A 16813-nucleotide genomic window follows, 5' to 3' on the forward strand; every position below is an offset into this window, starting at 1 on the left:
CTGAGATTGAGTTAATTTTCTTTAGAGTGGCTGGTATGGGGCTATGTTTTGGATTTGTGCTGAAAACAGCGTTGATAATACAGAGATGTTTTAGTTGTTGCTGCACTAGCCAAGGACTTTTCAGCTTCCCATGCTCTGCCAGGTGCAGAAGAAGCTGGGAGGGGACACAGCCAGGATAGTTGATCCAAACTGACCAAAGGGCTATTCCATACCACATGACGTCATGCTCAGTATATAAAGCTGGGGAAGAAGAAGGAAGGGGGGACATTTGGAGTGATGGCGTTTGTCTTCCCAAGTAACCATTACGCGTGATGGAGCCCTGCTTTCCTGGAGATGGCTGAACACCTGCCTGCCCATGGGAAGTAGTGAAGGAATTCCTTGCTTTGCTTTGCTTGTGTGCGCGGCTTTTGCTTTCCCTATTAAACTGTCTTTATCTCAACCCTCGAGTTTTCTTACTTTTGCTCTTCCGATTCTCTCCCCCATCCCACCAGGGGGGAGTGAGCGAGCGGCTGCGTGGTGCTTAGTTGCTGGCTGGGGCTAAACCACGACACAAAGGCTTTCCTGAAGTCTAGATAGACAACATCCACAGCCTTTCCCTCATCCATTAGGTGGGTCACCTTGTCGTAGAAGGAGATCAGGTTGGTCAAGCAGGACCTGCCTTTCCTAAACCCATGCTGGCTGGGCTTGATCCCTTGGTTATCCTCTACATGCCATGTGATGGCACTCAAGGTGATCTGCTCCATCAGCTTTCCCGATACCGAGGTCAGGCTGAATACCTGAAACACAACTAATATTAGTAATATAATTTTCAGTATTTTTTTTTCTTATTTTAATGTCAGTATTGCATATTTTTATTCCCAGAGTTTGGCATTGTGTTTATTTTTTCTTTGCCAATAATTCCATGAATCTAACTGTTAGTTAGGGTCAAACTAAATGCTGATTAATGCTACATAACAGAAATTCCCACTGACAAATGGAAATCCCCACAAAAAAGCTTTAATAAGTCATCTATGTAGACTGTTGCCAAATTGGGGCAATACGTGTGCATACATGTCATTGTACCATTGGACCGTGAAAGACAGTACCTCTCCGTAAACACTTTTGCTTTCTTGTCTCCTCGAACGCTCATGGTATCTGCAACAGCTCCGCAGCAGCTGTTGTTGCCACTTGTTTGGGTGTAGTAGAACTTCTTGTTGCTTTGCCTGTATTAGCTGGTATATTTTTCCTTGACATAGTAGTTGTAATCTCTGTTTTCTTTTCTCCCGTAATGTAGAAAGCCTGAGTGGTTTTGGTTTTTTCAAAACTGTTTTTGGCTGTGCATCTTTGTTGGCAGAATTAAAGTTGTGAAACGATCATGAGAAAGTAGTCTTGTGAAAAGCACTTAGGTGGACAGTACTTGAATTGTAAAGGAATAAAAGTGGCCTCATTGTGTGATTATAACAGCCCATTATACTGTGAGGTACTAACAGTTTCTCAGAACAATGTACAATATGACCAATACTAAACAGTGCAGCTGTAGGGAAAATGAATCAGGACTATGTCATGAGGGATACTCATTACATTTACCAGTAGGAAAAAATACAGGCACTGTATTTTCACTAACTTCTTTAAAGAAACAAGTGTGTACCAACCATAAACTGAAACTCTCAATGATGATTAGACTTTACAAATTACATTTTATATCTTCAGAGTAACTTATGGGGGTTATCTAAACTCTGGATTTAAATTACCTTTCTACTATTCCTGCTGTCTACTACTTGCTCATTAAACAGAATTTTTTTTTTCATTAATTTTATTTATGAGAAAATAAACTATTTTTTTCTTTATACCAAAGAGTTTATCACAGTCTCTTTCAAAATCCAGCTATACCTCTGATCCAAGAATGGTATAGAGGTCATTTGATTGTTTTGCTTTAGAGGTTAATGTATCCAACAGGCTGTATGAACTCTGAGGAGAACACTGCGTAGAAGGTAAATAGCTTGTTGAAACACATTGGGACATTGTGCTTGATTCTTGTCTCTGTATGTTAACTCCAAAATCCCTATTACTTATACAGAGCACACATCTTTTAAGGTTCTATGGTGGTCAGATAAAGAGCGAGGAGGAGACCGTACACATGCAATATTAAGATCTGGATTTAGTCCCAAATAACACAAAGGATTAATATTCAGGATGAATATTACTGGATTTCCTCTGGCCTCCTTACCAATAGAGTGATCATTCAAGGTTGCTGTAGAGAATTGCACATGTGGGTACATATATTTCAAAGGTTGATTTGACCTTCTGACCAGACCAGATTATTTCTGCGAGGTAGTTCTGTTAGAGGGTGTGAGGATCTAGGCTGTGGGACTGCCCACGGGCAGTCAGATTTCCCAGCAGTGTAAGCCTGAGCTTTTCTAGGATGCGATGCTAATGAGTGGTGTGGTACATGTTTTACCCCTTCACTGTGACGTTACAGTTACGAGAAGCAGATGCGATCTTTGGAAAGTGTTCCTGTGGTGGGTTGACCTTGGCTGGACACCAGGTGCCCACTAAAGCTGCTCTATCACTCCCCCTCCTTAGCTGGACAGGGGAGAGAAAATATAACGAAAGGCTCATGGGCTGAGATAAGAACAGGGAGAGATCATTCACTGATTGCCATCATGGGCAAAACAGTCTCGACTTGGGGAAACTGGTGTAATTTATTAACAATCAAATCAGAGTAGGATAATGGGAAATAAACCCAAATCTTAAAACACCTTCCCCCCACCCCTCCCTTCTTCCCAGGCTCAACTTCACTCCCAATGTCTCTACCTCCTCCCCTCCAGCAGCGCAGGGGGTCGGGGAATGGGGGTCGTGGTCAGTTCACCACACCTTGTCTCTGCCACTCCCTTCTCCTCATGGGGAGGTCTCCTCACACTCTTCCCCTGCTCCAGTGTGGGGTCCCTCCCACAGGAGACAGTCCTCCACGAACTGCTCCAACGTGGGCCCTTCCCATGGGCTGCAGTTCTTCACAAACTGCTCCAGTGTGGGTCCCTTCCACGGGGTGCAGTCCTTCAGGAACAGACTGCTCCAGTGTGGGTCCCACACAGGGTCACAAGTCCTGCCAGCAAACCTGCTCCAGCATGGGCTCCTCTCTGCACGGGTTCACAGGTCCTGCCAGGAGCCTGCTCCAGCATGGGCTTCCCACGGGGTCACAGCCTCCTTCAGGCAGCCACCTGCTCTGGCGTGGGGCCCTCCAAGGGCTGCAGGTGGATATCTGCTCCACCGTTAACCTCCATGGGCTGCAGGGGGACAGCCTGCCTCACCATGGTCTTCACCACAGGCTGCAGGGGAATCTCTGCTCCGGAGCCTGGAGCGCCTCCTGCCCCTCCTTCTTCACTGACCTTGATGTCTGCAGGGTTGTTTCTTTCACATATTCTCACTCCTCTCTTCAGCTGCAGTTGCACAGTTTTTTTCCCCCTTCTTAAATATGTTATCACGGAGGTGCTACCACCCTCACTGATGGGCTTGGCCTTGGCCAGTGGCAGGTCCATCTTGGAGCCAGCTGCCATTGGCTCTATTGGGCAGAGGGGAAGCTTCTAGCAGCTTCTCACAGAAGCCACCCCTGTAGCCCCCTGCTACCAAAACCTTGCCATGCAAACCCAATACAGTTCCTTATAGTCTCTTATTTCTTTTAGCAATCTACTGAGATTTAAGCAAACTTTAAGCAATCTACTGAGATTCTCTCTACTGAGAAAAGTAAAATATGCTTGTATTCAAATCCTGCTTTAATTTCTTTATTGTTTTAAGGATTCTTTGGGAGTTGGATCAATGTTCATTCATGGCTGTAGGATATCTTGCAAGGATACTGCCTAGCTTAGTGGTTTGATTTAGTGGGGTTTTTAATTTTGTTGTTGTTTTTTTTTTTTTAAATCACAAATTTAATTTCTGATTCTTTTCCAAAAGCTTCCTCTAGTTTTAGTTGGCCCTTCAGTCAAAAATGCAGTCCTTCCAAGCCTGCTTCTGTGTATTTGTGTTTGTGTGTATAATTTTGGTTTTCAAGTGCTAAACTAACATCTAGAACTGTGTTCTCTAAGCAATTTGTTACTGTTCCAAGTCTTTCTGCAGACAAGTTTGTTTGGTCAAATGGGCTCGTATGTCAATAGTTTTAATCTTGTGGCCAGTGGGAAAGATTGAAAACCATTTTGCTAATGATATTGAATGATGTAATGTCTCATGAGATCAGCAAGAATTCAAGAGAGACTCTCCTGGTTCCTGATGATACAGCTGGTTGTGGGAGATGCCTGATGGTACACAGGACATTCAAGGCCAGGAAATGGGTAAATTATTCTGCTTTAAGGGAGCCTGTTGTGTTTTCTTTTATCTGCCAGATAGTCTTTGCTTTTCTTCCTTAGTATTTAGATGAAGCCACTTAAAAACCTGTTAAAGGATTCTGGATTTCTTTAGCATGTTGATTGTGCTTTGATCTGAAACCTTCAGAAGCAGCTCTCTTTTTCTGCTGAACTGCTGAACCTCCTCATATCGTACTCAGTATGTGTTTCTTCCAGGCAGTTAACCTAGTTTTTGGTTATGTCTTCTTCACTCCTCTCAAGTTTTTAATTCATTCATTCAGTCTTGGGTGTTCAAAACATAATTATATTATGTTGTTGGGGTTTTGCTTTGTAATACAAGCAGAGCTTGTATTTTTCACTGAAAATGTCATAGCCTTCTTCAAAAATAATGATAAAGTTCCTTCCCCAAAGGTGCTGGGTTTGAACTCCTCAGCAGACAGAGAGGGTTCTGGCCCCACAGCCCTTCCTGATCACGAAGGGCGTGTGATATCTAATCCCTGTGATACTATATACTATGACAGAGGCAAGGGGAGGAAGAACACCATTTCTTCCCAGGTTTTTTGTGTGGTGTCTGACAATGTAGATGTCTCTTGGGTGTCTCTTAATAACGCCCGCTGCACTGAGCTCTTGTGAGAATAGTAAGATATGGGTGTGTCTGCTTTCCACACCAGGGTTGAGGGTAGGTTGGCTGTACCAGGACTGGAGCAGCCTGGGCAGACCTGTAGGTGCACCTACAGGGAACTTTAGAGCCACAGGAGCAAAGAGGCTGTGGACATAATCCACTACGACATCAAATACTGATCCAGGCTTGAAAAATCACAGTTTTCAATTTACAGGTAAAATTCCACTTAAGTCTTTTTCAGTCCAGCTCTAACCCATGGCTTTTGTTTCCCATGAGTGCCAAAAGTTTATGTTGGCATCAGTTTCCCTCCTGAACTGTAGCCATGTTATTAATTTCAGAACAATGGAAATCTCTGTATGTAATAAAATAGGAAATCAGCTAGAGAAAAAATAAATGTATCAGAAATCACTGTATACAGTGAATGAAAAAAAGGAATAATATCTGTGAAAATTTCATTAAAGAAAACCAAAGCTGAAAGTTGATAACAGTGAAGGAATAGAGGAAATATGGCAAAATAGTGCAGACAAAAATTATTGAAGGGGCTATTTGACTTGCATTAACCTTGTCAATTGGGCTCTATTACTTTACATTATAGGTAAAAACAGTAAACAGTGGTTCTTGTTAAATATCAGCACTGGGTGAATGAATTTAATTTATTGTAAAGGACATGTTCTCCACTGTATTTTAGATTTATTTTAGATTTAAATTGCAAACCTCACATTGGAGCTCTGTTACGTTTGAACATGAAGAGCAGCTGTATTGGGAAAAGCACGAAACTGATATTCAGAGTGATGTCTCCTTAATACATTGGATATGTGGACTCATATTTCCATTAACTTACAGATTGTCCAGATACAGTAATGTGCAGATATTTTGGGATTGTCCTTAGAAAGAATCTTGAACTGCCCTCAAATCCAAGCCAGTTTTACATCTCAAAGTTGCACATGCAGTAGAAGGGATCCGTAATTGCAGGATATAACTGTGTTCAAATAAAATGAGACTAAGTGAAAGAGAATTCTTGGACCTAACAAAGAGGCAGTCGAGGAGAGAGCTTGTAGAAGTCTCTAAGCTCACAAATGCTACAGAGAAAGTGAATAGAGTGTGGTTATGCAAGGCCTGAAGACAGGAAATGAAATTAACAGAGCTATTTTAAAGCAAAAATAGCTATCTACAGTTATTGGTGAGTAAAAAAGGTGTGTAACTCATTGTTTCCAAGATGATGTAGATGCCAAAATCTTATCTGGGTTCAGAATGCATTTACCCTAGTTCATGGAAGAAAACTCTATAAAGGGCTCTTCAATGCAAAGATACAACTTGTGTTCAGGAAGTTTTTCAGCCACAGTTTGCTGGAAAACCAGAGGGCATGTTGGGAAAGTGTGACCAAATACTTGCCGTCTTTCCATTTTTGCCCTCCATTTGCTACTGCCAAGGCAGGTGTCAGACTGCATGGATTATTAGTTAGAACCACTCAGCCATTCTCATGCTGCTGTTTTGTCTTTTCTCATTAACTCTTCTTTATAGTTATCAGTCCAATATGGTATGGAGGAAACACCAGCAAAAGTAGAAAAACTCTTAGTTGTACAAGTAAGTTATGTATAGCTCATGGAGTAAAATGAGTCCTACTGCCTTGCTTAAAACCTATTTATTTTTTCTATTAATTCTGTATAAATTTAGAGATCAGTCCTATGGTCATGCATTACCGTGCATTTGGCTTTATGCATGCAGTATGCATGGCTTTATTGGAAAAAATAAAAAGAAAAAAAAAAAGAATTTTTTTCCGAGTTGAGCTTATAGAAGAGGAAATTCCAATGGTCTCTTCCATGACTTTTCTACATAACTTAAAAGATAAATTTTGAGACTGAGATTACAGACACTCAAACAGGTCATTGGCATATAAAATCGAGTTGTCCTGATTTTTAAACATTGTAAAAGCATGATTCACTCTCTAATAGAAATTTAGGATACCTCAGAAAGAATTGTTTTACCTCTTGACTAAGCTAATTTTATCACACATTTAAAAGCTTATCTTCCAATGAAAAGACTGCTTTCAACTGCACAGCTTGCTCATTTGTACAGAGGTATTACGGTGCAATTTGCTCCAGGCTTATGCCTCAAGCTTCATTCTCTACGTGTCCATAGCCTTAATTATCCCATAAATTACTTTGAAATGCCCAGACGGAACCTTCCTATCCAAAGCGATATTTAGTTTTTATTTATTGCTGTAAGAGTAAAAATGAGGCTATGGAACGTGAGTAGACACAAATTCCTGACCACACATCTGCAAAAGAGGTTGAGCAGCAATTATGTTCTGTATTTTGCCCTTTGTAGCAGCACTGCCTTTTTCTTTAGTTCATTTATCTAATCTAAGTCTTTGAGGTCAGGAATAGGTTTGATGTTGGCTTACTAGCAATAGGGCTCATTCATGCCCATTTTGTTTTGCTTGGGATTTCCTTCTCTTTCCACTATGTCGTCTATGTGCTTATATACCTTAAGCTTCAGTTCCCCACTATATCTGTCTATTGCCTGAAATGGTACTTTCTCAAACCACAGCCTTATTTCAAATTGTATAATGCCCTCTTCCCTGCTAAAAGACAGACACTTAGGACACTGTCCTTTGAACGTATTCACTGGGTTGAGAGCGAGTTCCTGCAGCCTTTACATGTTACCCCTATGCTACCTCTTCTTGTATCCAGTCTGCTCTGTTGACTTATAACAGCATTTTAATGCAACTCGTGTACTTTTCTTTGAGCTTCCCAAGCAATTATCTGGACAGAACTGTATGGGTTGATAGTGAGGACTTATTTGTGCACTCCCTGTGCTTTTCAAATGGCTAACTTTGCATATAGCGTATGCTTAGAAGTTACTGAAAGTACACAGACCATGGAGATGTTTGATGCAGAACTTCTAATGGTTTGGGTGGTATCATGAAATGAATGTTAACTGTCTATTTTTATCTTCTGATCAATTACCTGCCCATTTGCTTTTTCTCCTGTGAGAAGATTCATCCAGCTTTGGGTAACTAAATCAGATGTGTAAATCCATCAGAAAGTGCAGAGCAATTTACATGAAATTAAGCTTTGCTTTAAATTATTTGTGGAAATCAAGTCTGTAACATTAGGTACCAAACCCAGAAGACACGATTTTGTGTAACAAAGACATTCCCAGGTTTCGATTAAGAATCAATCTATGCAGTTTCCTGAATCTGACATTTAAAGGAAATGTGACCAACCTTCTCAGCTAATGTATTACATATGCTGAACTTTTTAAATGGCACATGTATCTTTCAGAGTTATCATTTTTATACAGTACAGTATTAGTTTAATTATGAATGTCTGTCTATATATAGTCATCTGCACTGAAAGGTATGAGAAACATCTGTTTCTCTTGGTTCGATAAAGTTTGAAAATCTTTTGCAAATATTTTAAAGGTGTCAAGATTAAAAGAAGAAGAAAAAAGATATTTGAAAAATGAGAGGAGACCTTGGAACATCCAATTCATTGTTCCCAAATTTCCTGGGAAAGGGGCATATGTAGAGATGCAACATGAAATTAAGTGTAGATTAGTTTAGTTGCAGGTAATAGGTATACATGCACTTGGGACAGGGAAAGGTGGCAGTGAGGGAAAGGATTTATAATCTGCTCTGGAAGCTACTCTACTACCTTCAAAGAGATTGAAGCACTTCTATAATCATTTACTTAACTAAAGAGTTTTAACTGGGTCTTGTTTAGAGAGATTTGTGATACTGAGAGTTTAAATGTGATGCTTCCCTAGTCCCTACTTGATCTAGAATGCAACACATCTCCTGCTGCCTGCAACATGAAGAAAACCTCTTGATAATGGCCATTTGCAATTAGCGCTCTCAGTTTCTCTGACTTGTTCAAAGAAAACCAAGTGTTAAAAGAAGAAACAGCAGCTAATTTGCTTGTCTGACGCTTCTTTTGCTAATTGTAACTGTCTGTGCCCTCTCACAAAAATAATATGACAATATGTATAATAGTAAAGAGATTGTTTGCTGGTGATTTACAACAATATCAATTACTTGTCAGTGTTTACGTAACACTGCAAGTGGTGCATGGTTTTAATAAGCAAGCAAGAAAATAAATGGATAACTCACTTTACCTCGTGTTTGTCTCCCTAGTAACATTTATGTTCTGGTTACAAGAACTTAAGAACTTAATTATTTTATATTTCATTTAAAGTTGATTAATTTTATAAGTAAATATTTGAAGTGAGGCATGCTTTAACTCTATTGCTTTACTTCTATCAAAGATCATAAATAAACAATGGGGTTAGTAACACGGTACAATTCTGTTTGAGTCCCCTTCATACCTGCATATGGAAATAATTAATAACAAAAAAGATAAAATGACCATTCTAGTTATATAAGCTGTATCGACAACAGCTTTTAATAAAAAAAAAAAAAAAGAGCATGAAGTGGAAGGTAATAGCCTACTGAATCTATGCCACTGACCAAATAACTCTTCAGTTGAGTCCTGTGACCAAATCTAGGTCTAAATTTTTAAAAACATTTTGCATCATGATCCACAGAAGGACTTCAGCATCATGGCATTCAAGATTACAGGGGTACTGAAAAGCGAGAAACTTCAGGAGGTCTTTTTGCATATATAGCAATTACAGTTTAAGGATCTGTGAAATTAAAATTTGTTATCTAAAGTTGCAGTAATGCCTATGTTGAATTCTTTGTGAATGATCTAGTAGCACTTGGAATCTGAAAAGTGCCTGAGACCTCTAGTAATCTTTCAGGAAGTGAGTATATCCTTTAAAAATTAATAAATATAATTAGTTTGCAGGGCTGGCCTTACTTTTTAAGTGGAGTTGATTGACAGCTTTCTGTTAAAGTGGTTTTTTTCAATTATGGTTATAGGAAAGCATTTTTTTTTTTCCTCAGTACACTGGCTCAATTTTGTCAATTTTTTCCACTTTGTTCATAAAATCTGTGATAAAAATTCCTTTTGAATTTGACTACCTCAGAATATTATTTTTAAAAAACTGATAAGTGCATTACTTTTGAGCTTGATTGCAGCTCAGGGTCTCATTTCTCCTATGCATCAATCATCCTAAAGAACTTGAACCCTTTGTGTTGTGGTAAAGGTTTCCCTTATCAAGGAAGGAAACAATCTCTGCATGAAGCTGTGTAGGAATCGCAGCCAGTCACAGCCAGGGGCACCTTTAGGGTTCCTGCCAGTTAAGGATACAGGCAGGTTGAAGGTAGCTTCAGTGAAAAAAGATTATTTATTTATTTAGTAAAACAACTTCTGAGAATGAATATTAGTCTTTCTCATGTAACACTTCTCCCAAATAAATTTTGAAGCAGATGCAAAGCCCATAGAGTATTACATGGCATTAATTGATCTCTTCACTCCGCACCAAAGCTACTTTGTGGTGGCAATTTTGTGCATGTTCCCTGGCAATATGTGTCTATAATTAAACTCAGCCCCAGTCACAATATGAGTGAAGAGATTGGTTTTGTCTGTTCTCAAAGGAGTCACATTGGAAAGGAACTTGGGAGGTGATAATATGTCATCTGTTCTCCAGAAGGATTTGCAAATACTGCCCATGTTAGAATCCATAAGGAATAGATCTTTTCTCCAGTCATTAAAATGTGTATCTTTGTGGGATAAATGAGTCTATATGTTTTGTCAGAGGTACAGAAACTGCTATATTGAATTTGACAGAACAGTAGTCCTATGCCAGATGGGGCTACATGAAGGTGAAAAAAGTCCATTATTAAAGAACAATTTTCTCAAAAGCTTTGAGTGTCTTTCACCCCAAACAAGGTGTAGTTTCTGTCCTTAAGCAGAATAAATGTTGTCTATCATGTCTTAGGGTTCCCCCCCTCCCCCCACCTTTCACATAATAAGAACATAAGAAATCCCCTACTGAGTAATCCCCTATGGTCTGTCAAGCCCAGTAGTGTCTCCAGCAGTGGTAAAGGGAGATGCTATTTAAAGACCAAGCATATGAGGCCTGGCTGCCTTTTGCAGTCCATTCCCTTTGTATTTCTCCTGTATCCAAAGTCAATGCATTAGGGATGGTGGCTAGTATATCACTGCCTACTCATTTTAGTATCCACATATAGACCTATTGCCCACAAATTTGTCCAGCCTCTTTCTGAACCTGCTGACATTGTCTGTCTCCACAACTAGGATCTTCTGTTAGCAAGATGTAGAATTGCTCTGCCTTTTGTGTATAGAAGTACTTTCATTTATCGTGTTTTAAAATCTCCTATTAGTCTCATCAAGTATCCCTAGTTCTAGTATTACAAAATTTTGTTAACAGCAGTTCAACACGATGTTTGATATATGGGTAGGGCAAAATTTTGTATAGCAACAAAATTATTGTAAATATTCATTATTCTGTATTATTTTGTATTCTATTAAGAGGAAAAAAATGAGCCTTTGTTGTGTTGTTTATAGGACCGGTACTGAATAGAGCATTTCATTGTGCCATCTGCAGTGCCAATAAATCTTTTTCCTGTCTGTTTAACTACTTCAGAAGCCAGAATTTGATTCTAAAGCAGCCATGATAAATATATTTATGTTGTAATTATAATGAAGAAGTTAAAGTTATGATCACTTTAATTGTAGTTTAGCTTCTCTATTGCTCATTTGCCTATTGCGAATCAAGCTTTAAAGTAGAAATGTTAGTTTCTAGTTAGAATATAACATTTAAAAATGCAGAGGCATTTAGAGGAGAAAATCTGTCTGGCAACCTATGTAATATGTGAATGAAGCAATCAGATAGAGAATGGAAATTAAATGACGGCCTTCATGAGGAACAGGAAATTAAAGCTATGGATTCACTGTAGCAGGGAAGGCTCTATTTTAAGGCAGAGATCATTCCCCTTTTAGACCATGAGGCATCACTGTGGCAATATACCAGCTGTTAACAAAGCAAATTATTAGTGACCTGGTATTCATTATATTTGATATTGTGTTTTTAAACAATTTGTAGTCTGGAAATGAGGAGAAGATAACATTGAGCGCTTGGTTCTCTTCAAAAACATTGTATAGTCATTTCTGTTACTGATCCTTCACTTCCTTTTCGTTCAAAGAAAAATGATTGAGTATACCTAAAAATAAAAGATAGATGGTGAAAAATTGATTTATTTCCTCTTTTGTACTTCTATATATGTATGATGATTTATATTTTAATTTTGATCACAGATGTAGCAATACTGGTCATTTCTAACTATTGCAAATCTTACGTATCTGGTTTGAGTCACTTTAACTCAACCTTTTGCCTGACTTTTTGGGATCAAATACCTGTGGACTGGAACTTAACAGCTTTACAAATATTTACTGACTTTGCATGTTGCAATGGACATCACTTTTCTGTAGGAGTTCACGACTGTCTGTGAATGTGTGCTGAAAATTGTAATGCTCTTTTATTACAGCTTCTGCAAACAAGACAAGTTGCCCATTACGTTCCAGTCCTGTGTGATCAAGAAGGAGTGCCAGGTGTCAGAGTGGTCAGAATGGACTCCCTGCTCCAAAACCTGCTTTGACATGACAACCCCTAAAGGGAATCGTACAAGATCACGGACCATTAAACAGCTCCCTATCGGCAGTGAAAGCGAATGCCCGCAATTAGAAGAAACAGAGCAGTGTATTTCTCAAGGAGATGGTGTGGCACCGTGCATTACGTAAGTTGGTTCATTTCAGTTCTCCCTCTACTAAAATGAAGAATTTCAATTAAGCGTACAGGGCTGGTGGGTGTCAACCAAATCATTATTAAAGAAATAATAGGTTTGGGGTTTTTTTTAATCCTTTGCTTATTCAGTGCTGCTCTTAAAAGCTGAAGTCTGCAAATAGCTGCTATTATAGTGAAATCACTTCCTCCTCTGACTACAGGAAAAATAACAAATACATATTTTATTGTTAGTGTTAACTTTTAACAGAGAACGTTTGTGCGTGTGCAGGCTCAGTCAAGACCATAATAAATTAATTGTATTAATTTGTCAGTGACCTTTTCCCTACATAACATTTCTACCAGAATCATTGTTTTCTGAAGTACTTGTCTGTTTGCAGCCAAAATGCTGAATATAGGAAAGAGGTGATAAATATCTGTTTAGAAACCAGGCTTTTTTAGTGAAACTTGTATACAGCACAACAATGGCAGGACTGGGCCCCAAAGGGAAAGTGGGAGAGGATAACAGTGACAGTAAATAAATTAACTCTGTTTAAAGTTTAGGAGAAATGACAGCAAGCACTTTACAAGTCAAGAGATTGCTGTAATCCTTATCAACTAATCGAGATTAATATTAAAGTCCCAACTGTGCTTTTTCTTTATCAGACTGAGAAGAGGGTCTGAGGAAATGTCATTTGATGTTAAGCATCTTTGGCTGCGGTACATATTTTTCATTTAAGAGTTGAAATGTCATCTTTCCCCATCTCCAGCCACATTAGGAAGCAGTTTGCTTGATTTAGCCTTAAAGTACTTGTTGGGTAGAGAATTCTGTGGCATTTCTTGCAGTTTGTAATCCTGATTGGGGCTTTAACTGGGAGTCACAGATCTTCTTTCCTGTGCATTCGCTGATTAGAAAGCTTACAGCTTCTCATCATTCATCAGTACCCAGCAGGGATACTTCAGTACTGCAGAGCCATCTTCCTCTTGACAGTGAAAAAGGAACTTACGGAAAGAATTTTCTGAAGTAATAATAAAAAAATACAATTATAGTTTTACCTTGATATTCAGGAGATACTTCTGTCTCTCTTATCAAAGATGAACAAGAGGTTTTTGAGTTTGTTTTCTTTGGGTTGGGTTGTTGTAGTTTTTTCTCTCTCCTTTTCTGGCTCTTATGTTTCTCAGCGTGCACATTTCTTTGATATTTTGGCTTTGGTTCATATAAATTGTCTAGCTCTAAACAAATGCTGAGAGTCACAATCTTGAAAGTTCACTTATCTGAACATAGACTATATGTCTCTGTATATCAAGTTTTTCTTCTCTCCAATAAAATATTTATATGTGCAGTATGTTTCAGGAATCAAACAGAAAAGATCTTCCTAAAAAGTAATGATTTCAAAAGTGAAATAATAGAGGATAAGTTTCCACCCACATAAAATATCAGACTTAATGCATCTCTGTGTACAAGATATTGTGGGGCTCAGGCCTTTTAGAAAATGAATAAAGCTATTAAGGTGTTTCAGCTTGTATAACTTAATGCTGTGTAAAATGGCTTCATGATTTCTAAAGACCCAATTAACCAAATTTGATCCAGGTACGGTTGGCGGACCACAGAGTGGACAGAATGCCGTGTCGATCCTCTCCTTAGTCAACAGGACAAGAGGCGAGGAAATCAGACAGCGCTGTGTGGAGGTGGTATTCAAACCCGGGAAATGTACTGTGTGCAAGCTAATGAAAATCTCCTGTCCTATTTAAATACCCTCAAGGAAAAAGAAGGTAAATGTGATTCACTTGCAATTGAATTAGTGTGAAATCAGAGCACTTCAGCATTCCAGAGCTCCTTGACAGTCATTTTCTTCTGTCATGAGTGCCTTCTTACCTTGCAGGTTACTGTTGTTTTCTAGTTCAGATGGAAATACTTAATTGCAGTAGCAGAGATTTCATTCTCTATGCTGCAAATATTGGTTCCTAGCTACAAATTACTATTTCTTAATATCTACTGAAAAATATTGTCATATGTGAAGGATGCCTCTCAAGAGGAGAGAGCATGAGAAAGAGCATGAGAAGGTGGGTCAGGAATCCTAGGTTCCTTCCCCTACTGTAAATTTCCTTTGTGTCCTTCAGCTGGGTGATGGACCTGTGCAGTTCGATGTGAAGGTGGAATATGTCAATTCTGGCATGTAAGCTCAATAGACAAATATGTAAAAATATGACTAGATTTCATTCTCGGGGAATTTTTTTTTTCTTCTTTTCTTGATTTGGTCAAGTTCTTAAGTCGCTTTCAGGACTTCAAGCCAATATAATTTTGCGGGTTTGTTGCCCTCACTGGAAGAGAGAAGAGATTATTCCTTGTCACTGTTACAGCTTGTACAGCTTCTTAAGAAAAGAGAGAATAGTTTAGGAGACAAAATCTTTAATTCGTTTGGTAATATATGTACTTAAGAACAACACTTGAGTATTTTGTTACATCTACTTCTGCATACTAATGCAGCACTATAGATTTAGGAATTAGTGAATTAAGCTAAATGCATTTAGCTTGTTAATTAAATTTTATCCTCTTCTGTAGCTGTTTCATATGAACACGCATTATTATTAAAAGATACATAAACACAGCCACATACTTCAGGAAAAGCAACATCGTTATACAAGTCGTGTAATACAAGACTTAGACCAGAGCTGACCAAACTGCAGGCTACTCAGGTTTCTGCTGTGGGTTAAAGGTACTCTCAAACTTGCCATAGAGGTAGCTTTTGTGGGGAATATTAATGCCAACATCCATTTCAGCATGACTGCTCGGATCAGTAGGGTGTGACTTGTGTGGTCCGTGGGCCCCATATCTGTATTTATTAAAGAAGCAGCTTTCAAGCCTCTTCGTTTAATGCAAATCAGCTTCCGCCCAAGGGCTTTTAGTAAAACGCCTCTACCGAACAAAGTTTAGATGCCCCTGCCTTAGAGTAAGGGACTAAAACCTCCTAGCTAAGGAGAGGTAACAATAAAATCAGTGGCAGCTTACTGTTCAGAATGATGATTAGGATTTCGGTAGGCTGTGAAGTCTCGCCGGCTTAGGCGGGTGTGAAATCTGCCCTTATCAGACTGTGACAGGAATACGCGGAGCCCATCAGGAGGTAATCTCTGCAGGCCCTGGAAAGCTGATTAAAATGTAACTAGTCTTTGGATGCATAAACATGAGAACAATTTTTCAAGAGCTCAAACTACGGGTGAAGTGGGTCTTAGCTTAAAAAGGAGCTCTGGGGTGTTTCCATATTAGGGGACAGATTTTCAGAAGAGCTGCTTCTCCACTCATCCTCCCTCTCTCTCCCCTCCCATCTTGGATTCGGTGTGGGCAAGAGCTGCTCTCCAGGCCCTCCTAGGAACAAGCAAATCAGTGCCTCTAAAAACAATACCGTTTGAAAACTATGCGTAATTTGAGGATGGGAAAAAGCCGGGGGAGACACCTACCAGTTTTATGTGGGGAAACGCCTTCATTACAGTGTAGTTAGCTGTTTGTAGTGAATGCTGTCTCGGTAAGGCTGCTTTGAAGACCTCCATTCTCATATACTCATGGTGGCGTTTCCCTGTTATTTCAGAAAGTCAGTCACAGAGCAAGTCGAAGGCTAGTGCTGCACCTCTGCTATCGATCACTTTTGAAATAACAGGTAGGTAAATGAAGGCCTCCGACCTGGCCTTTCAATCAAAAGCGTGCAAAGGAGGCAATGTCCCTTTTGGGGGAACTACGTTAGCTGTATGTTTATAATTAACATGTTTATATAACTCTGAAATAGTTTAAGAGATTTGTGCATTCTCAGGAAATTTCAGATCAATTTGAAAGTGGCAGGCCTGAACTCAAACTAATGAAGTTCATGAGCCAGCTAGGATGCTAGGACAGTTCCCTGCTCCACTCCTGAACTGTTTTAGCAAGTGACTGATTTTCCTCTCGATTCTGAGCTCTGGGAATTGCTTCGTTGCATTCATCACAGCTGCTATTTCCAGTCCCTTTTGTAGATTTAAAACACCGAGTTAGGGCTCCAGTAAGAATTTGAACTTTTAATACTTAGCTGAACCAAAATCCCTCACAGCATTCAGGTCTGTATTATCTCCTATCAGAATTCATAAATTCAGACTTGAGGAAGAAGAGGGAGTATTTGGTGTAGTAATTAGGCAGCTGACAATCAGGATTCCTGGAGTCCACTGTCGTTCTGCCATTTACTTGCCACTGACTTAATTGTTTCAT

The 16813-nt window shown here is 39.2% G+C and overlaps 1 protein-coding gene across 1 annotated transcript in view; it reads left to right on the forward strand.

Annotated features, from left to right (window-relative positions):
• Positions 1-16813, forward strand: part of THSD7A (thrombospondin type 1 domain containing 7A) — a 214159-nt gene that overhangs the window by 91772 nt on the left and 105574 nt on the right. The window contains exons 3-4 of the mRNA XM_072851481.1: positions 12353-12601; positions 14177-14358. Coding sequence (XP_072707582.1) covers positions 12353-12601; positions 14177-14358 — 431 coding nt within the window. The remainder of the gene's footprint in view (positions 1-12352; positions 12602-14176; positions 14359-16813) is intronic.

This window comes from Ciconia boyciana, chromosome 2 (genome assembly GCF_034638445.1).
Source record: "Ciconia boyciana chromosome 2, ASM3463844v1, whole genome shotgun sequence".
Taxonomy (NCBI): Eukaryota; Metazoa; Chordata; class Aves; order Ciconiiformes; family Ciconiidae; genus Ciconia; species Ciconia boyciana.